The sequence below is a fragment of the Stenella coeruleoalba genome (assembly GCF_951394435.1).
Source record: "Stenella coeruleoalba genome assembly, chromosome: 20".
NCBI lineage: Eukaryota > Metazoa > Chordata > Mammalia > Artiodactyla > Delphinidae > Stenella > Stenella coeruleoalba.
Genome location: NC_137166.1, coordinates 6,917,843 through 6,938,933, shown reverse-complemented (window position 1 = coordinate 6,938,933; position 21,091 = coordinate 6,917,843). Strand labels below are relative to the sequence as shown.

At 51.9% G+C, this 21,091-nt stretch overlaps 1 protein-coding gene across 2 annotated transcripts in view; it reads left to right on the top strand.

Annotated features, from left to right (window-relative positions):
• Positions 1 to 21,091, top strand: part of CMIP (c-Maf inducing protein) — a 234,427-nt gene that overhangs the window by 168,635 nt on the left and 44,701 nt on the right. Inside the window, exons 1-3 of one of the 2 annotated variants that reach the window (XM_079908013.1) lie at positions 8,602 to 8,736; positions 14,951 to 15,112; positions 20,019 to 20,060. In XM_079908013.1, the coding sequence (XP_079764139.1) occupies positions 8,719 to 8,736; positions 14,951 to 15,112; positions 20,019 to 20,060 (222 nt within the window). In that variant the 5' untranslated portion in view covers positions 8,602 to 8,718. Of the gene's footprint in view, positions 1 to 8,601; positions 8,737 to 14,950; positions 15,113 to 20,018; positions 20,061 to 21,091 lie in introns of those variants that run through there. The other variant, XM_079908012.1, reaches the window with a different exon arrangement.

Sequence of the window (21,091 nt, the reverse complement as noted above, 5' to 3'; positions counted from 1 at the left end):
GAGAAAACCCGCACGGCACAGCTAGGGAGAAGCTCGTGCACCACAATGAAGAGCCCGCGCACCGCAGCGAAAGACCCCGCGTGCCGCAACTAAGACCCAACGTGGCCAAAAAAGAAATAAACAAATAAATAAAATTTTTAAAAAAGAATAAAGGGGAAAGAGCAGCAGACGTTTATTGAGTGCCGACTGTTTTCCAGCCACTTCATCTGCTGCCCTATTTTAGTCTATACAGAGTCCCTGGGAGGTAGGATTGCATCCCCATCTTGCAGACCCGAAAACTGACTCTCAGAGTAAATAACTTTCCCCTGTATCTGAGCCAGAATTCAGACCCAGGCCTGAGCCTCCTCTGTGTCCCTTAGGCCCCGTTGCTGGGTCCCTCTCGGCTTGCGATCAAGCAGGAAGGGCTCTTGCATTGCTCTGCCGGCCTCTCCTCCACTTGTTTGGGCAACTCGGACTTGACCGCCGTGAATGCCTCCCAGGTCCCACCCCTGGACTCTGTCTTGACCATGCCCTGGACCTGTCTGAGGGGCCTTCCTCAGCAAGAAAGGAACAGCCCCTGGTGCATCCTGCCTCCGCACAAGACCCCCGCTCGTGAAGGCAGGAGTCTTCCCCAGGCTGATTCAAGCACACCCTCATTGCCTGCCTGGGCACACCCCTTGACGATCCGCTGCGGAGGAATTAATTAGGGAACTGGACCCTTTTCCAGGGTGCTCGTAAATTAAGGCGGCTTGTGGCAGGAGCCACGGCTCCAGCCCAGAGGCGGCAGCCCGACAAGGACTAGAGGCTTCCCACACAAAGGGATGAACGGATCGGATGCCTTTGAAGTGCTGCGAGCAGTAGATAAAGTTGTTAGTCAAATAAACAGCGGAGGCCCCTGTTGAGATGCTACCATCTGAAGCCAAGCCGGAGAACTCCTTATTTGGGGTAGAGGTTTCCCTTTATCGGACCCAAGGGCAACAGCCCTGTGCTGTCCTCTGCCCTTAAGCGCAGCCAAACCCGCTGGGGCCGGCCTCCTCCACAGGGCAGAGGAAAAGCAGCCTCTGGTACCTTATTTGCATTTTTTAATTTATTTGGTGAGTTGCTAGCCATTGGGGGTGTTTCCTCGGAAAACAGCCTTTCCTGCTATTGATTAGCAGGTGGCCCCCACTGTGCCCTTCAGGATGTGGTTCAGCTCTGCACGGGGTTCCCAGCACCACTAACGTCATTGGCAACATCATTACAGGAAAATAATAGGATCTCCTTAAACATTCCGTTAAAGGTGGGGTCTCACCCACACCTTGGGTCGAGTTTACAATTAAGGAGAATCAGGACACGTCTCGGGGTATGTGAGAGGCTGGCGGGGGGGGGGTGGTGGCTTTGATCTCGGGAACCGTGGAAGTACACGTTGGACCAAGGGGGCCGCCTCAGGGCAGGCAGTGGCCCCTGGAGAAGAGCTCTTTGATGCAGAGTGTCTGGTCAGGGACCCGGCTGTCTGGTCAGGGATGCGCCCGGTCACTGATGTATGGCGGTCACGGCGCCCGATGGCTGCTGCCAGGAAGACCTCCCAGAGGATCTGCACAGAAGGCTGAGGTCAGGCGAGAGGACTCCTGTTGGCTTGATTTTTCATTTTCTAGACGTATATGCTACCTTTGCCCGGTGATATTTCAGGTGGCTTATAAAAACACACAGCATGGGAACATCTATACTGATTGACATGGGGCCACTTCCAGGTGTTAAGAGAGAAAAAGCAAGATGCAGAGATCCACGTATAATGTGATGCCCTTTTCGTAAAACAAAACAACAAAAGCTGAGGACCAAAGAAAATCTCTCTCTATATTTGCATTTGATTTATGTATGGCCGTGGAGGAATATGTGAATTGATATGTACGGGGGTGGACAGACTATCAGGCTCACTGCCTGGTTTTGTAAATAAGAGGTTTGGGGGGACCCAGCCCCACCCATTTGTGCTACAGCAGCAGAGTGTGGCCAGAAAAGCCTGTAACGTTTATTACGTGACCCTTTTACAGAAAGTTTGCCAACCATATGGTTTGTTTTTAGCATGGATTCTGGGGTGGGGGAGATGCCGGGGAAGCAGAGGTGAGGTTAAAAAACAAGCCAACAGGGACTGCCCTGGTGGCGCAGTGGTTAAGAATCCACCTGCCAATGCAGGGGACACGGGTTCGAGCCCTGGTCCGGGAATATCCCACATGCCGCGGAGCAACTAAGCCCGCGCACCACAGCTACTGAGCCTGCGCTCTAGATTCCGCGAGCCACAACTACTGAGCCCACGTGCCACAACTACGGGAGCCCACGCGCCCAGAACCTGTGCTCTGTAACAGGAGAAGCCACTGCAATGAGAAGCCCGCGCACCGCAACGAACAGTAGCCCCCGCTCGCCGCAACTAGAGAAAGCCCGCACGCAGCAACAAAGACCCAACGCAGCCAAAAATAAATTAAAAACAAAAAAGCCAACACGTGCGATATGGGCCAAATTTATGTACACTTTTATGGCAGGGGTATGCACGTGCACAGAAAGAGAATCTGTGGAGCGATGGTCACCCGCATACAGATGTGCAGGCGGTGAGCCCACACCTTGAGCTGTTGCGCACTTTATTACTCCCTTCCTGGACACCGTTCTGTACTATTCTGGTTTTCCAGTGAACACGTATCATTTCAAAAATGAAGTAATCCTGGGAATTTTATTTCTTTTAAATTAAATGTATAATACACAGCTATGGCTTCCTGCAACAGTTTGAAACATTTCAGGTAAAGTTGAAGCTCTCTTTGGTCCTCCCCTCCCCACCCATATATGTGCAGCGTAGGCATGTAAATATATACATACACGTGTGTGTGTTTGCTTCTACACTTACCACGGTTCGTGGGGGTGGAATCCGTGGCAGGTCTGTTGGCTTGCCTTTGTTCCTTTTAACTGCTGTCTGGTGTGATGCTGCGTGTGGCTGTAGTTTGTTCAGGCATTTCCCTATCGATGGGCACTTAGGGGTTTCTAGTCACCTTTATTTTTTCTCAGCAGTTAACTGTCTTTAATCGATGTCCTACTGACTGAGTAGCTACCATTTATTGAGCATCTATAAGATTCAGCATGAAATATCACATTTAATCTTGTCAACAGCCGCAAGAGGCAGGCGCGACTATCATCCCCATTTTACAGATGAGGAAACTAAGGTTCAGACAGGTGATATGATTTGCCTGAGGCTGCACAGCTTATTAGCAGCAGAGGTCCGCATGCAGAGGTGCGCCACTCTGCACACACCTGAGGGCCACAGCAGGGTCGTGACTGAGCCTCTGAGCACCCCAGGAGTTGACAAGGGTGGAGGCATGTGAGCAAAGGCAGTGGGGGTGTAGCGCCAGGTGTGCTGAGCACGACTGGGGAGCCCCCAGCCTCCCTAGAGGGCTGTGACCAGGCCGGAAGGTGCGTGCAGCCCCGCCCTGGGCACTGCCCATTCCCCAGCCCCTGGGGTTAGGCCATGTGGAGACAGGAGAGCACTTCCAGAAGCTGAGAGCAGGTCCAGGGCTGTACCTATGTATTGCAGCTCACGGTCTCTTCATTGACCATGACTCAGGACAATGAGGTGACCCTGAGGAGGGGTCCTGGTTCAGACAGCCGCTTTGACCCGGAGCAGGTTACTGTTGGGGTCTCGCGTCTGTACGGCGTGCAGGGGTCGCATCTGCCACCTTAGACTGGACACCGGGGCTGACCTCTAGCTGCAGGCTCAAGTCACCTGGAGATTTAAGCGTTCAGTTCTGCGGCGTTCAGTGCACTCACACTGTACAGCCACCTCCACCAGCCTTCTCTGGAACGTTTTCATCTTGCACAACTGAAACTCCGTCCCTGTTAAACACGGACTCCCCCTCCCCACTCCCCCAGCTCCTGGCAGCCCGCGTTCTACGTTCCGTCTACTTTCTGTCTCTATGAATCGGATGACTCTAGGTATTGCCTCCTGTGAACGGAACCTACAGCGTCTGTCTTTTTGTGACTGGCTTTTATTTCACTTGCAGGATGCGCTCAAGGTTCACCCACGTTGTGGCAGGTGTCAGAATCCCCTTCCTTTTCATGGCTGAATAATCCTTTGTATCCATAGCCCACATTTGTTTATCCGTTCACCTGTCGGTGGACACTTGAGTTGCCTCCACCTTTTGGCAATTGTGAATAATGTTGTTGTGCCCATTGGTGTTCAGATGTACTTTAAAATATACCAGTGGCCGAAGAGCCAGATGCCTCGGCTCCGCCCTGCCCACAGCAGCCGCCGAGTGGGATTGGCCTGGGGTTGGACTCTGTTATTGGAATGTTGTTAAGCCTCCCAAATAGTTCTTATGCGTAGCCAGGATTGAGAACCCTGGGACAGTTGTTCTGGGATGAGTTTAGTGCAGTGCCTGGCTGTAGGAAACCCTGGGCTGTCAGCTGGCGTAATGGGGGTTGCCAACCATGGGCAGATGTGTAAACCTCATGAAAGGAAAGAGAGGGCTTCCCTGGTGGCGCAGTGGTTGAGAGTCCACCTGCCGATTCAGGGGACACGGGTTCGTGCCCCGGTCCGGGAAGATCCCACATGCCGCAGAGGGGCTCGGCCCGTGAGCCATGGCCGCTGAGCCTGTGCGTCTGGAGCCTGTGCTCCGCAACGGGAGAGGCCACAGCAGTGAGAGGCCCGCGTACCGCAAAAAAAAAAAAAAAAGAAAGAGAAATGCTGGAGAGGGTGTGGAGAAAAGGGAACCTTCCTACACTCTTGGTGGAAACGTAAATTGGTACAGCCAGTATGGAGAACAGTAGGAGGGTTCCTCAAAAAACTAAAAATAGAACCAACAATGATCCAGCGATCCCACTCCAGGGCATATATCCAGAAAAGACGAAAACTCTAATTAGAAAAAATACATGCGCCCCAATGTTCACAGCAGCACTGTTTCCAATAGCCGAGACAAGGAAGCAACCTCAACGTCCATTGACAGAGGAATGGATAAAGAAGGTGTGATACATATATACAATGGAATATCACTCAGCCATAAAAACAAATGAAATAATGTCACTTGCAGCAACATAGATGGACCTAGAGATCATCATAGTAAGTGAAGTAAGTCAGACAAGGAAAGACAGATATCATACGATATTACTTATATGTGGAATCTTAAAAAAAAAAGATACAAATAAACTTATTTACAAAACAAACAGACTCGCAGACAAGGTTACCACAGGGAAAGGGGTGGGGAGGATAAATTGGGAATTTGGGATTAACATATACACACTACTATATAAAAAATAAATAAACAAGGACCTACTGTATAGCACAGGGAACTATATTCAATATCTTGTAATAACCTATAATGGAAAAGAATCTGGAAATATATATATATTATATATATATAACTGAATCACTTTGCTATACACCTGAAACATTCTAAATCAACTATACTTCAATTAAAAAAAAAAATAAAAGGAAAGCGGGCTGTGTTTACTCTGAGCCAGAGCCCACCTCGTGACTCTTTGCCGAGGACCCTAAGCCAGCCCTGTGCTGACGTCCTCCCGAATCCTCCTTGGAACTCCCTCTGCAGCTTCTCTGGGTGTCCAGGCGGCTCCTCATGGCATTAGTGATGGTGCAGGCGCCCAGGTGTGCAGGCAGCCCAGGACCAGGGGCTTCTGCGCTCGGGTGATGGGCTGGAGGCAGGCGTCAAGCGTGGACGCCAGCTTTTCCAACCCTGAGGGAACAAGAGGAGACAGGAGGTCAGGTCTTCCCCAGCAAGAGAAAACCTAACCAATTCCAAGCCGAGGGTAAGCTGGGAGAAGCCACTGAGAGCAGGGGCCCCGGCTGCCACCTCCATAAAATAAAAGGATGGGAAGAGTCAGCTCAAAGGGCTGAAGCGGACCAGCAGGGTGACCAGGAGCCAGGCTCCCTGGGGTCTGCCTTGCTTTGCTGCTCACCAGCTGTGTGGGTTTCCCATAACAAAGTACCACAAACTGGGTGGCTGAAAACAACAGAAATGTAACCGCTCACAGTTCTGGGGCCAGAGGTCCGAAATCAAGGTGTTGGCAGGGCCATGCTCCCTCCAGAGACTCTAAGGGAGGTTCCCTCCCGGCCTCTTGCAGCTTCTGGTGGTTGCTACACTCCTTGGCGTCCCTTGGCTGGTAGAGGCGTTGCTTCTGTCTCTGCCTCCACCTTCACCTAGCTTCTCTCCCTGTGTATGTGTGTGTCTTCCCCTGGCCTTTTTATAAGGACCCACCCTAATCCAGCATGACCTCACCTTCACTTGATGGCCTCTGTAAAGACCTATTTCCAAATAAGGTCACATCCACAAATACCAGCGGTTATAGGACTTGGACATACCATTTTGGGGAACATAGCTCACAACACCAGCTGTGTGACCGCAGGCAAGGTATCACTCCCTCACTGCCCCCTTCTCTGTATCATGGGTGCAGAGCAAGCATGCCTCCTAGGGAGGAACAGACGAGGCACCTGGGGTTGGGTTCAAGAGCATCTCTCTTATCTGGAAACTGCTGGAAAGTGCAGACTCCCAGGCCCCATCCAGCTCTACCGAGTTAGAATCTGCCTTTTAACAAGCTCCCCCTGCAGGTAGTTCATGCGTTTGCCGTGGGCTGGGAGGGTTAAAGGATTCGGTGTAGTAGCTGACAACAGTGGAAGCCCTTCCTACATGTTGGCCGTTATTTCTTTCTTTCTTTTAAAGAACAGGTGTCATTTTTTAAAATTTATTTATTTTGGCTGTGTTGGGTCTTTGTTGCTGCACGCGGGCTTTCTCTAGTTGTGGCGAACGGGGGCTGCTCTTTGTTGCAGGGCTTCTCTTTGGTGCGCGGGCTTCTCACTGCGGTGGCTTCTCTTGTGGAGCACGGGCTCTAGGCGCGCAGGCTCAGTAGTTGTGGCTCGCGGGCTCAGTAGCTGTGGCTCGCGGGCTCTAGAGCGCAGGCTCAGGAGTTGTGGTGCACAGGCTTAGTTGCTCCACGGCATGTGGGATCCTCCCAGACCAGGGCTCGAACCCGTGTCGCCTGCATTGGCAGGCGGATTCTTAACCACTGTGCCACCAGGGAAGCCCAACCATTATTTCTGATTCTTATTCTCCTCCCTTTGACAAATACTGAGAGCACCTTCCATGTGCCCTCAGCAGTTCCAGCCACCACACAGAACAGTAAAGAAACAGACAAGGCATTATCCCTGTCCCCAAGGAGCCAGAGCTCAGTGAGGAAAACAGCCAGCTAAAATTTTCTCAGTGCAGTCAGTCAGATCCGTGGGATGATTGGATTTTGCCAAGGTTGCAGCAGGCCCCAAGAGCCAGGTAGGATGTGGTACCCAGCTGCAAGCCTGGCACCAAGACCAGTACATCTCCTCACCAGCCAGATGCATGGTTGCCCAGGCAACCAGGCGATGCTCCAGAGACGATGAGCGGGACACTGTGCCCGAGTTTCTGCTGTTTCCTTGGAAGCAGTAATGACTGCAGGAAGACCGTCTCCAGTGGGCACTTAGGGGGCCGAGTGCCATGCTCTTCCCCCTTTTTCAAACAAATTGCCCATCTCCCCAGGACCCGGCTTTCCAGGCAACTGTCATCCAGACGCCCAGCTGCAGCCAGTCTGGAACTGCTCCTGGGCTCAGCCCTCCAATTTAAAGACTTCTTGTTCATTTCAGCAGGAGGCAGCAGCATCGATCAAGGCAGAGAAAGCACTCAGGTGTGCCTCTCAGAGTGGCACGGTGGTCGGGGACTCAGGATCCGGCTCTACCTGGGTCCCAGCTCCAGCTCTGGCTCTTACTAGCTCCTTGACTTAACCTCTCTCAGCCTCAGACTTCTTATCTGTGAAATGAAGCTAATTATACTGTTCCCATTGTTGGGTCGTTGTGAGAATTTTTGTAAGTGTGCCCCCAGAAGCACACTGGGTTGGCAGAGGTGGTGAGTTACCTGGCACACTCCTCCATAGCCCCAAGTGAGCCTTGAGGGAATGAGGAGGTCAGAGGCCCCCCTGTCTAGGAATCAGGGAAGCCAAAGAAGTCAACCACTTGGTCATTCTCCCTGGGTGTGCAGAGGACATCTGGGGACAGCCCCTGCAGGCCTTGGAGGGAAAGTTGGAGGACATGGGCAGCGTGCCGCTCACATACTGGCCCCAGCGAATAGGCATTGCCTGAGTGATGGGAGAGGCAACGAGCACGTCACTGGTCCTCTGGGGCATGGTAAGACTTTAGGACAGCCTGCCCAATAGAACTTTCTGCAGTGATGAAAATGTTCTTTATTTGCACTGTCCAGTGTGGCAGCCTCTAGCCACGTGTGGCTGTCCAGCCGCTGAAATGCGGCTAGTGGGACTGAGGCGCTGAATTTTCAGTCGTATTTCATTTTAATTAGGTTCAGTGTAAGTAGCCACACGGGACTGCTGGCTCTCGTGCCGGGCAGCACAGCTTTGGGACACCCCCTGGAGAGAAGTTGTCACAGCCAGCCCAGCTCCCGCCGGGCTCCTTTTTCTCATTGGCTCCAGGAGCGCCCTCTCCTTTAATGACGGGTGGGGGGAGCATGCGTGCTTGCGTGAGCCCGAGCTTCGGAGGCTGCAGCAAGCGGCAGAGCAACCGCCCCGTCAGCGGGAGGCGTGGTGCCCGCACATTCTGAGTCACACCTCTCCTGGAGAGGGGCGCCTGCCCGGGGACGGCTTGTCTCCCGTGGAGGAGCCGACGGGCTCCACTTTCCCAGGCCGGAGAACCCGGGCGTCTGTGGTTGTCTCTGCAGTATAGCAGCATTTGCTGGAGAGATGGCGGATGTTGCCCAGGTAACGCCCCCTTCCTGATAAGCAGAGGGCGAAGACTGCAGTGGAGGAGCGGCTGGCTCTTCCTGCTGGCTCTGTTGTTTCGGGAGAGGGTGGGGCTTAGTCACAGATGCCGGGAGCCCTCCTGAGTCCTGCCTGCTCTGGATCACTCACCCACAGGACTTGGTGGGTGATAAGAATGAGCGCTGCTGTTTTGCGAGGAACAGGGCTATGTGTTTATACATATCATCTCATGGAATGGGCATGGCAAGCCTTTGATAGTGGTTGTTCTCATCCCACGTTGCAGACGAGGAAAGTAGGGTGTCAGTAATACGCTGTAAGTTCCACGAGCACTGGGATCTGTCTGCTTTGCTCATCACTGGTATCCTTAGGACTTAACTGAGTACTTGCCACACCATACAGTAAGACGGTTCCCAGTAACTGTTATTGGATGATTAGATAAATGGATGGATGGATGAGTGGATGGGTGGATGGATGGATGGATGGATGGATGGATAAGTGAATAGGTGGATGGGTAGATGAAATAGAGCTTAGATTTGAACTGAATTCTGCTGATTGCAAAACCTGCACTCTTAACCACGAAGCCATACTGCCTCTGACTTTTTTTTGATGTCCTCCCCCTACCTGGGTTGGGATTTTTTTCTTTAACACCTTAATGAAGGTGTAATTTACATGGCATAAAATTCACGTATTGTAAGTGAATGATTCAATGATTTTAGTAGATTTATAGGATTATGTGACCATCACAATGCAGTTTTAGAGTATTTCCATCATCTAAAAATGCCCTCATATCTGTTTGCAGCCTAATAATCCCTGTTGCCACCTCCCAACTCCAGGCAATAACCGTTCCACTTTCTGTCTCTCTAAATTTGCCTCTTCTAGACGTTTCCTATAAAAGGAATCCTCCAGTAAGTCTGTTGCATCTGGCTTCTTTCACTTAGCATATTGGTGAGATTCATCCGTATTGGTAGCACATACGAGTGTTTCCATCCTTTTTACTGCCAAGTACTATTCCATTGTCTGGATATACCATGTCTTGCTTATCCATTCATCAGCTAATGGACATGTGGGTTGTTTCCACTTTGGAGCTGTTATGAATAATGCTGCTGTGGACATTCACGTGCATGTCTTTACGTAGAGTCTGTTTTTCTCTTGAGTAGATTTCTAGGAACAGAGTTGCTGGGTCATATGATAAATTTATGTTTAATGAGTTAAGAAACTGTCAACCTGTTTTCCAGTGGTGCTGTACTGATTTACATTCCCAGCAGCAATGCACAAGGATCCCATTTTCTCCTCATCCTTGTCAACACTTGGAGATACCTGTCTTTTGGTTCCAGCCAGCCTAGTGGGTGTGGAGCAGTATCTCTTTATGGTTTGAACCTGTGTTCCCCTGGTGGCCCCTGATCTTGAGCTGCGTTGTGCTGTTACTCCTTGGCTGGGTGGGGTTCGACCTTTCCAGCCATGGGTTAGCACACTTTTTCTTTAAAGGTCCAGACAGCAAATGTTTGGGGCTTTGTGGACTACATTTGATTCTGTTGCGTATTCTGTTCTTTGTTGTTGGTTTTTTCCCCTGAACAACCCTTAAAAAAAAAAATGTGAGACCATTCTTGGCTTTCTTACACAAAAACAAGCAGGGAGACAGTTCCGAGGTTCCTGTCAAAGGAGTCCAGCAGCCCATCCACTCCAGACACGGCAAGAGGTCACCCGCCCCTTCTGGTGACGTGGGCTCAGTGGAGGGACCATAGGGCAAAGCTGAGGGCCGGGCTTCTGGGTGTCAGGGTTCCAGAGGCATCCCCAACCCAGTCCCACCGTGATTCATCACCAGATGAGCTCAGCAGAGCTCCTGGGATGAAATGTGCTGATTTGTCACCCAAGGCAGAGTGACTAGGCCCTCACGGGCCTGGGCAGGCCTCCCTCTGTCCTGTGGCTGCCCTGTGCCAGGGCTCAGAGCCTCTTCCAGGGGCCAGCCACCTACCCACACGCCATGAGCACGGTGTCACAGCTGCACTGCCCCCCTGCTGCTCCCACCAGCTCTCAGAGCCTTGGAGACGTGTTCTAGCCCTCATCCCAGACCGTCAAGCGTCCTTGCAGCCTTCCTCTCGGTGTCTCTTGGTGAATCTGCGCCTCCTCTCCACCATCTGCGCTGGCCCTGACCCATGTAATGGAAAGAGGGAGACCTCTGGAGTCCACCAGAGCCGGTGTGTACTTGTGAATTGCCCCTTTCTAGCTGTGTGACCTTGGGCAAGTCATGTCACCTCCGGGCCCTGGTAGCCTTGCGTGTAAACAGGAAACTAGAGCCTGGGGCAGAAGCTGCAGACGCCCTACCTCTTGGCATGGCTCTGCCCTGAAGACTGTAAACACGGTGACTCTGCCCTGGGGGCACGTCTTTTCCTGGCTGTGGGAGCATTTTGGCCTGGGCGCAGGGCAGCCAGAAGTCCAGGAAGTTGGTGGGTAAACAGGGCCGCTTCCTTGCTCCTTGGGTGGGTCAACTCTAGGGCGTGATCCACACTGTCTCCCAGAGGCCCCCTCAGGACTCAGCCTTGTCCCCACAGTGGTGGCGTTGCCTGTTGCCCAGTCCTAACACTTGATGATGCTCTGGCGGTGACTGACTGCCTTCTTCTCCCAGTCTCACTCTCACCCCTGCACTGAAGTGTCCTCCATTACCTCCCCAGTAAATAAACCATCTGCGCTCGGGTCCTTGTCTGCGGTTCTGCTCCCAGGGCCTATGGCAGGTCCCCAGCTCCTGGGGTTACTGTGAGGGTGGAGTGAGATGATGCCCCGAAGTGCTCTGCACAGTGCCTGGTGGGTCGTTGAACGTTAGCCCTTGTCAGCCCCTGGGAACCTCTGGTCTTGAGTGCAGCCTCTGTGACCACTCTCCTTGGGACGCGCCTTAAGCAGGGGCTCGTGGGAAAGCTGTTGACCTCCGCGGCCTGTCAGGGGGGCTGTGTCCGTGAGCCCGAGGCTGGGCGCGCCTGTGAAGGGGCTCGCTGGGGCAGGCGGCGCCCGATGGGCCCTCTCACCTGGGCCTCACCGTCTCGGTGACACCGAGTGTGGGTCCTGAGGACTTAGGGGCCGAGCTCACGGCCGCCCACCCCCACGGGCGAAGTTTAACTGAGGGCCAGCTGGAACAGTGCTCACCAGAGGTTAGTGATGGCTATTTCTAGGTTGTGGGATTTTCGAGACCTTTTTTCGTTTATCCTCTTCTTTGTGCTTTTCAGTGTGGTTTACATTTCTTACAGTGAGCATGCCTCGTTTTCACAAAAAGAGTGAAGTCATTATTCTTTCAAAAGTAAACAGCTTGCCGCTGATTACGAGAGAGGGCGCTTAAGTGCAGACCGTATTCCAGTCTAGAATCTACCGTGGGAATGCACGGCTGTGCGTCCTTGTGGTTTTCTTTGGGGCTGAATATACGGTGAGTTTCTGTGACCATTTCATGGTCATTTAAAAATTAAGCAATCCTCTGGGCCCAGAGCAGAACCGCAGTGTCTAGGACTCAAAGGAGCGTTCATCTTCGGGGATGGGCCGGGTTCTTGCCTTGGGAAGTGTCTACCGCTTCAGACTTCGGGCACTTCGAATTTGTATAGACATGGTCATGCTCCTGGCAACACCAGTCAGGTAACTGGGACGGAGGCTGGTTACAGTCCCAGGGGAGCCTCAAGAGGCTAGGTGCGCCTCATCACGAAAGTCACGGAGTTCAGCAAATACTGCTTGTCACCATCGTCTCCATCAACAGTGTATTTATTATTCACTGAACACCCACCCCCAACAGGAGTTACCATGCGTTTCTTCCAGCCCTTATAGGATCTAAAATGATTGACAAGTAAATGTTTCTACTCTTTCCCATTCCCTACTTGACGAAAACCGTGCTGTCTTCACGTCAAAAGCTTGGAGATTGTACAGCCACTATGGAGAACAGTATGGGGGTTCCTTAAAAAAACTACAAATAGAATTACCATATGACCCAACAATCCCACTACTGGGCATATACCCTGAGAAAACCATAATTCAAAAAGAGTCATGTACCACAATGTTCACTGCAGCTCTATTTACAATAGACATGTAAAGCAACCCAAGTGTCCATTGACAGATGAATGGATAAAGAAGATGTGGCACATATATACAATGGAATATTACTCAGCCATAAAAAGAAACGAAATTGAGCTATTTGTAATGAGGTGGATGGACCTAGAGTCTGTCATACAGAGTGAAGTAAGTCAGAAAGAGAAAGACAAATACCGTATGCTAACACATATATATGGAATTTAAGAAAAAAAAATGTCATGAAGAACGTAGGGGTAAGACAGGAATAAAGACACAGACCTACTAGAGAATGGACTTGAGGATATGGGGAGGGGGAAGGGTAAGCTGTGACAAAGCAAGAGAGCGGGATGGACATGTATACACTACCAGACGTAAAATAGCTAGCTAGTGGGAAGCAGCCGCATAGCACAGGGAGGTCAGCTTGGTGCTTTGTGGCCACCTAGAGGGGTGGGATAGGGAGGGTGGGAGGGAGGGAGACGCAAGAGGGAAGAGATATGGGAATATATGTATATGTATAACTGATTCACTTTGTTATAAAGCAGAAACTAACACACCATTGTAAAGCAATTACACTCCAATAAAGATGTTAAAAAAAAAAAAAAAGCTTGGAGAGAGGGAGGGAGGCAGTGGGGCCGGCAGAGTGTGTGGAAGGAGAGAGAGAAGGAGGGAGAGGCAGACTATGGAGACTGACATAAGAAAGTTCTGGGATGACTATGGGAAATAAACTTAGATGTAGTTAACTAAGCGGGTGATGGTGGTGGCGCAGGGGTATGATTAGCAAATAAGAGGCCCCAGAACATCATGCAGTGTGGGAGAAACATGGGAGAAAAAAACGGGGTGCTGTCCGGGTCACTGAGGGTTGTCCATTTCATTCCTTTAAAGTTTTTCAGAAGAGGCAGGTTGAGTATCGCAAGTTCCCTTTGGGTTATGTGGTTGTGCTGTTGGGACTATGCTTTTGACTGTAACTCCTCACAGAGAGGGGGCCACCTGGGTCCAGGATTTATAAGGGTTCCACATTGGAAGAGGCCACAGGGTATTTTCATGCATAATTTACAGAAGACGAGGCTGAGGCTCCGTAGGTGAAATACTTTATGGGAAGAACCAGGCCTGTCTGATCCTACAGTCGACCACCTGTTCCACCACCACGCCTCACTCAGCACAGAGAACTACCCAGTTGGATGCAGAATTTGTCCCCCAAATGCTTCATTTTAGGCCTTGGCTTCCAAGACCCTTTGTAATTCTTAACTCAGAAACTAAGTGGTCGGGGAGACACTGGTGGCCTACAAGCTTCTCTTTGAGCCTCGGGGCCAGTGGGGGACCCTCACCTCCTCCTGGCCTCATTCAGACTTTGGTTCAGGGATTGTGACATGTCACCCAGCTGGCTGCTGGCTCAGTGACATTAAAATTAGGTTTTCCCCAAGGAGCAGAGAGCACTTAATGAAGTTTATCCAGTTAGAGAGAGAGATGGCCAGGCAAGCCAGGCGGCAGTGGGGCAGGCCACTGCGGAGCCGGGGGAGCGCAGGCTGGGACCTCGGCCTCAGAGAGGGCTTCTGTTTCCATGATGTCAGAGGGCGGAGCCAGCCCGGCCTCATATGGACAGAGCCGCGGCCACTGCCCCAGCCGCTCGCCAGCTTTGGATGCGGAGGTGAGAACGCACCCATCTTACTCCCCAGGTGGAAGCTGAGGACCATTCTGGGCTCGGTCCCCACCTGGCTGGAGCTGAATTCCAGGCCCCAAGCCTGTCTGTCAGGTTTCCCAGCTGAGCACAGTCTCCAAGGGGACCTCTTAGGGTCAGGGTGAGCAGAAACAGTGCCTCCAATGCAAAGAAAGTGCCTTTGTGGACCCAGAATGCTTCCCCTCCTATTGCGTTTGAATACTTGGGGAACAAGTTTGGCAAAAGATATAACCTGAAGGATAAATAGCTTCATCTTTTTTTTTTTATGTCATTGGAAAAGGAGTGGAAATTACTAGCGTTCAGGAGGCCTGACTATCTGCAAATGCGGCCTTCGACTTGGGGCAAGACTGTCCCTTCTTCGGGGGTCGGATTCTGATGGGGCTGGGAGGGGTCCAGACGTGGGGCCTTTCACATCCAGTACATCTGATTCTTTGATCGTCTTGTATATTCCACCCCTGGCCTGTTAATAACACGTGTGGGTCTCTTTTCTCTCCCAACCAGAAAAAGATTTACAAATACAAGAAAGTCCTGAGTAACCCAAGCCGTTGGGAAGTCGTCTTGAAGGAGATCCGAACTCTGGTGGACATGGCCCTGACGTCCCCCCTGCAGGATGACTCCATCAACCAAGCCCCACTGGAAATCGTCTCGAAACTGCTCTCAGAGGTAACGCTTCCCCGTGGCTTGATTTCGCACTGTGCCGTCCCATTCCCCACCCACGCACCCCCCGCCACTTTGAAGTCGGCTTCCTTTACACCTGCTGAGTACCACCCGGTACCAAGCAGCAGAATCGAATTTGAGTCTGTGTTGTCTCCCTTTTGCGGGAGGAGGTGAGCGGTCCCCCAGCGACACGAGGGAGTTGAGGAGGAGGTTTGCCCCCGGTGCTTCCAGCTGAGCCATCCAGGGACGATGGTAGAGTGGTTGCCACCCTGCTGTGCCCCAAGACTGGATTCGAGGGAGGACATGGTGGGTGTTGCTCTTGGGCCCGAGCTGGGCTGGCGATGGTGATGATGGCAGCTAGAATTCTCTAGTTCGTTCCTGAGCGGGAACACGTCCGTGAAGCCCCCAGACTGCCCTTCCTATACCCATGGCGTGGGCCCGCCTCCGTCTCCCCCCGCCCCGTCCCCCGCCAGCACTGGAGGTCCAGGCAGACATGGCTCTCCGCTCTAATCATTCCTCACAGCCCATAGCTGTCCTTCAACTCACACAGGATATTAAAAGTCGAGAGATTTCACAACAAAATAGGGATTTCCAGGTTCTCTTTAAAAACGGTCGGAAAATCCAGCAGCACTTTGCAGCTCGCTGCTTAGTGCCGCCCAGCTGAGCCGTCGGCTTTGCCAGGCAGCCCCACACTTTGAGTGTGTGCCGTGTGCCAGGCGCTGTTCTGCGCACTTGGATGAAGATGGTCCCCTGCCCTCCTAGAGCTTACGTTCTGGCAGGAAAGACAGTGGGACCTGAGGCTTTAATCCGTCAGTTAGGCTGCCCGACGGAGGGCGAGGGGTGCTCGGAAACATCTCTCTGTTTACTGTGCTCCGGTGCTATTTTAAGCACTTGACAGATATTAATACTTCTCTCATTTATTTGCCTGCCTGGCCCTCTAGGGACACTGGGGTTGATGACTCCTGGTTTCAGCTATGCGTGGCCAGCAGAGCTATCTCTCTGTCCCTCTCCCCAGGGAGCGGCCCCTGCTTCTCTGGCTGCCCCGGTGCCCTTGATGGCTTCTCCCACCCCCACCCCCCCCGGACTCTGGCACAAGTTCCCTGCTACCTAGAACCTCCGCTTTCTCTGCAGACCCAGGCTGGTCACTGCCTGTTGGTCCAGGAAACTGGCCCAGGCCTTCCACGTCTGCTGAATAGAGAGGGTCCCTCGCCCTGGGAGGAGGTGGGAGCGAGAGGTAGAAAGTGGGTGGCAAAGGAGCAGAGGACGTGTCTGCCCTCGGGTGGGAGACCAGCCTCGTCCCCCAGAAGAGTAAAGACCGTGGCTCTGAAATGAATCACGGTCAAGGTCTGGGATTTGAGGCCTGTGCCGTACACCCGGCCTCGAGTCCAGGCTTCCCACCTGAGCGGGAAGGGCTTGTCGGCAGGCCCGGGACTGGCTTCTCATCTGGAGAAGGGGAAGCAGCTCGCCCTCAGGAAGCACCTGCTACATGCTGGGCATCCGCCGGGTGCCACGCACACAGCATCCCATCTGATCCTCACGCTCCCCGAGAGACAGCCCTTGCTGTCTCCATTTCACAGATGGGAAAGCTGAGGCCCAGAGATACCGAGTGACCTGCCGAGAAAGCAGTGGGGCCGGGAGTTTCACCTTAAGGCTGTCTAGCTCTTACTGCAGAGCTGCACTGCCCACCCCATCAACCCCACCAGTCTCAGCCGCCATCACACCGTCATTAAATCAGGCTTGTCGTCAGGACGATGGCGAAGGTGGCAGACGACACTGTGGCCGACCTCTGGTGGGATTTCTTGCCCGTCTCAGATATGTTTCATGTGACCACGTGCTCGTGGGCTTTGCATCACTTCTGAGGCTTTAGATAAGGATCTCAAAGTCAGCTGATCCCAAGCGCTAGGGTAGAGAGACAGAGGCATTTAAAGGAAAAATAAGGAGGGAGCTTGGATTTGCTGTGCACCAACTGTGAGTCAGGCAAGGGGTCCGTGCTATCCCCAATTTACTGCTAAGAGCGCTGTTTGCGAGGGACAGAGCTGGGGCCGCAGCCCAGGTGGCGTCCCCTCCAGTGAGGCTAACGCCTCCCCGAGCGATGCTGACGTTTTCTGAGCATGTTCTCTGTGACGGTCACAGTGGCGGGCATTTACACCAGCCCTTTTACATGTCTCCCAGCGACCCTGCAAGGTAAGTATTAAAACAGACGGAAATGTAAACGGAGGCTCCAAGGGGTTACGTCGCCTGCCCAGGGTCACTTGGGTGAGGGGTAGGCAGGACCCAGGCCCAGGTCTGCCCAACTGCAAAGCTCATGTGACATTACCTGAATCGGTAGAGACTCTTTCGTGAGTGAGGGACCCGGCCACCAAGGACGGCAGTTGAGAGCAGGTGTGCAGAGTGAGGAAGACCCGGTTCTCCTCTCAGGAGCTCCCTGGCCTTGCTCAGGGTATTGGATCTCTCAGTGCTGTTTTCATCTATGAGTTGGGGCTAAGATTAGCACCCGTTTCACAGAATTAGGGATTGGATGCTCTAATATGTATACAGTGCCTGGCACTGTGCCTGATGTATAGGGACCAATGGATAACAGGTCACATTTCTGTTATCGTGGGAGATGGCTGTGAACTTGACCTTCAGCACCCTCAGCTAGATGTCTAGAGGGGATGGGTGGAAAAACAAACTCTCCCTCTTTCTTGCCCTTTTTTGTGTATGGACTGGATTCCCTGTCTGTTCTCTTTACGTAAGCTGTTCCTGAGGCCTCCTCCTAAGAGGCCCCAGGCATCACCAAAGCGACCAGAAGGTGGGCAGGATCCCAAGGGAGGGAAGGGGAGGACAGGCCTGTTAAAGCTGGCATCCCCACCCTCCCAGGCCTTTGTTGGGTTGAGTGTGTGGAGTGGCCGCTCGGTTCAGGATTCACGTGTCCCCTCCAGGCCAGAGGCTGTTAGTGAGAGCTCTCCACCCCGGGTCAGAAATGGCCTTAGTGGAGAGAAGTTTCCCTGCAGAGTGCCATGTGCCGTCACCGGTGACTGGGACCAAAGAAACGGCACCTGTGTTTGCCAGAGGCTCTTCTTGGAAAGGTGCATGGGTGTGGTGAGGGATGGCTGGTCCCTTCGGAGCTCCCACGGCAGCCTGAAAGATGGAACCTCCCCTCACATGGACTGAGCTGTATAGCTCAGTGGTTGGCGGTATAGGCTTTGGAACAGGACAGACAGGGGTCAGATCTCCACTCCACCAGCTCTTACCTGTGCTCCCGGGTGAGCCACTGGTTGCTCATCTGTCATTGGGATAATAGAACCTATCCCAAGAACAGGAAATGGGTGGGAGGAGGGTAGCAAAGCCCTGACAACAGTGCCTTAGGTGTAGTGAGTAGGAAAGACCAAAGCCAGACTTTCCTCTGCCCTCGGCTGAAAAATGCCTGGTGTTTAATAATCTGTCATAAACGGGGTGCTCAAGCCACACCAGCATCCACAAAAAGAAAAAGGTGTTAGAATCCAAGAAACATCCTCCCACGTGTCCTGGATCCCAAGCACATAAGTCAGGCGGTCTCCATGGGAACCGGGACGCTCGTGGCGCTCAGGCACTCACCCTGGTTCTGTGCCGCCTTCACCCCTTGGGCAGCCAGCTTACTGGACAAAAGGAAATCCACAGCTCACTAGCTTTTCTTCCACTGGTAGCTGGTGTAAATGCATCAGCTAACAGGTACTTCTCAAACCTGTTCAGCCCGTGGAGCTCTTTCTAGAACCCGGGAACAGTCGATCTTGGGGTTTACTGCCCAACGAGGAGGTGTGTTATGAACAGCAAACACGGCTGTTAGGAAATAAGAGTTGATACCAGTGAAAGCTTGTGTCCACTGAGACAGATGGTCAGAGCAGAACACACCAGGACACTAGCAAAAAAGACAATAGTGGCTGTTTCTGAGTTTTTTTCACTGTCTCTTGCTTATTGCATATTCATCCCTTTCCTCATTTGCAACCTCATTCGCATCCTCATTTGCATACACAGGATGGTGGTCACAGGTACCAGCTGTGTATGCAAATTCCAGATTGCGGGGCGGGGGGACGGGGGGGGGAGAAAAAACCCTAGAAATTTAGCAAGTTTAATCCATTCCGCTTAATATTTTTGCAAGTTGATTGCTAGAATTTAAACATAGCTAGACCATCTTGGGCCAACTCATGGAACACTAGTGTTCCCTGGGAACCTAGTTTGGGAACCACTGAAATATTCCATGTGCTGCTCCCCAAAGACTACCCGGCACAAAGTCAAGGCCCGAAAATCTGTTTCTTTACATGTTTATTATGAAGCTGCCTCCGGCCTTCCAAGTGGCATGTGTCACTATGACGAGGGCCAAGCATGAGTTTAAGCCCAAGGAGGAGCCCCATCTACGGAAGAAGAAACTGTTTCACTGAGAAGTGACTAGTCCAAGGTCACGTCACTCCAGTGGTGAAACAGGGACTTGGAACTCAATTCTTCCTGCCCCGAAGCCGTCCTTCCCCTGCTTCCGACCCTGCCTTTGAGGGTCTTCTGATCTATTTAATTAAGAAAAAGTGACAAGTGCCCTCTGTCCGAGAGGCTGAAAGCATTTGAAACTGCATGGACCTTTGAGATGCAAATGTGCCATTTTATTTATTAATTTAATTTTTATTGGAGTATAGTGGATTTAAAATGTGTTTCTGCTGTACAACAAAGCGAATCAGTTATACGTGTACATATATCCACTCTTTTTTAGATTCTTTTCCCATATAGGCCATTACAGAGTATTGAGTTCCCTGTGCTACATAGTAGGACCTACATAGTAGGTCCTTATTAGTTCTCTCCTTTATATATAGTAGTGTGTATGTGTCAGTCCCAATCTCCCAATTTCCATTTTATTAATAGTGTGTTTTGCTTTGTTTTCCTCCTGCTCTCTCCGCTCATCCTTCAGAACACAAACTTGACTACCCAAGAGCATGAAAACATCATTGTGGTAAGTCCCGGGCAGCCCCTCTCCCTCTGCCCACCTCCTGTGCCCACAAGCCTCCCGTGGTTTGAGTGAACTCTTGAAACGCCAGCATCATCCCCCAGCACGGTGGCCTTGCTCCATTTTGTCTTTTCTATCAGGCCAGACATGTCTCCCTCCTGCCTTTGCACGTGTCAGAGCCCCAGTTGATTGGGGGGATGTAATTATCAGTCTCCGAGGTTGGTAGCAAATGTGCCTTAATCGCCTCCTCCTTCCCGAGTCGGTCGCAGGGAGAGGAGGCCGGAGATGGCAGAGACCGTATAATTTACTCTCAGCCCGTAACCCTGTTAGCTAAAAGGTAAACTCTCTCTTTCTTGCGCCAGGACATGCTCCCAATTAATCCACACCTAGAAACCCGGATTGAATTCCCTCTGATGTGCAAAGTGCGATGGTAGTTTCTGGGACTTGACTTTGATGTGAGCATCTTTGGTGTAAAATATCTTCCTGGGTGATTTTAAACTATGAAATGTGGTTCTCCCAAGAGAGAAGAAAGAAATGAAGTTGCACCTACTGGGTGCCAAGCACTGAGCTCTGTATTTGAATCCACAGGTAACTAAGATGGCCCCTGCACCCAAGGAATTCTTGGTCTATTAAATGAGATCACTGCAAAAATAAGAGGCGTGTAACATAGAGAGTAGAGTGATAAACTCACCTGGGAAAGAAGCCAGAGAGCTTCGCAAAGGCAATGATGTCTGAGCCGGGTTTTGAAGGATGAATAGGAGTTTTGCCAGATGGCAAAACAGGGGAAGGGCTTTCCAGAGAGAGAAAACAAAACATGCAGAGAAATTTTTTTTTATTATTTATTTATTTGTCTGCGCCGGGTCTTTAGTTATGGCACATGGGATCTTTGTTGCCACGTGCGGGATCTTTAGTTGCAGCATGTGGGATCTAGTTCCCTGACCAGGGATCGAACCTGGGCCCCCTGCATTGGGAGTGCGGAGTCTTAACCGCTGGACCACCAGGGAAGTCCCATGCACAGAGATTTAAAGCAACCTGGT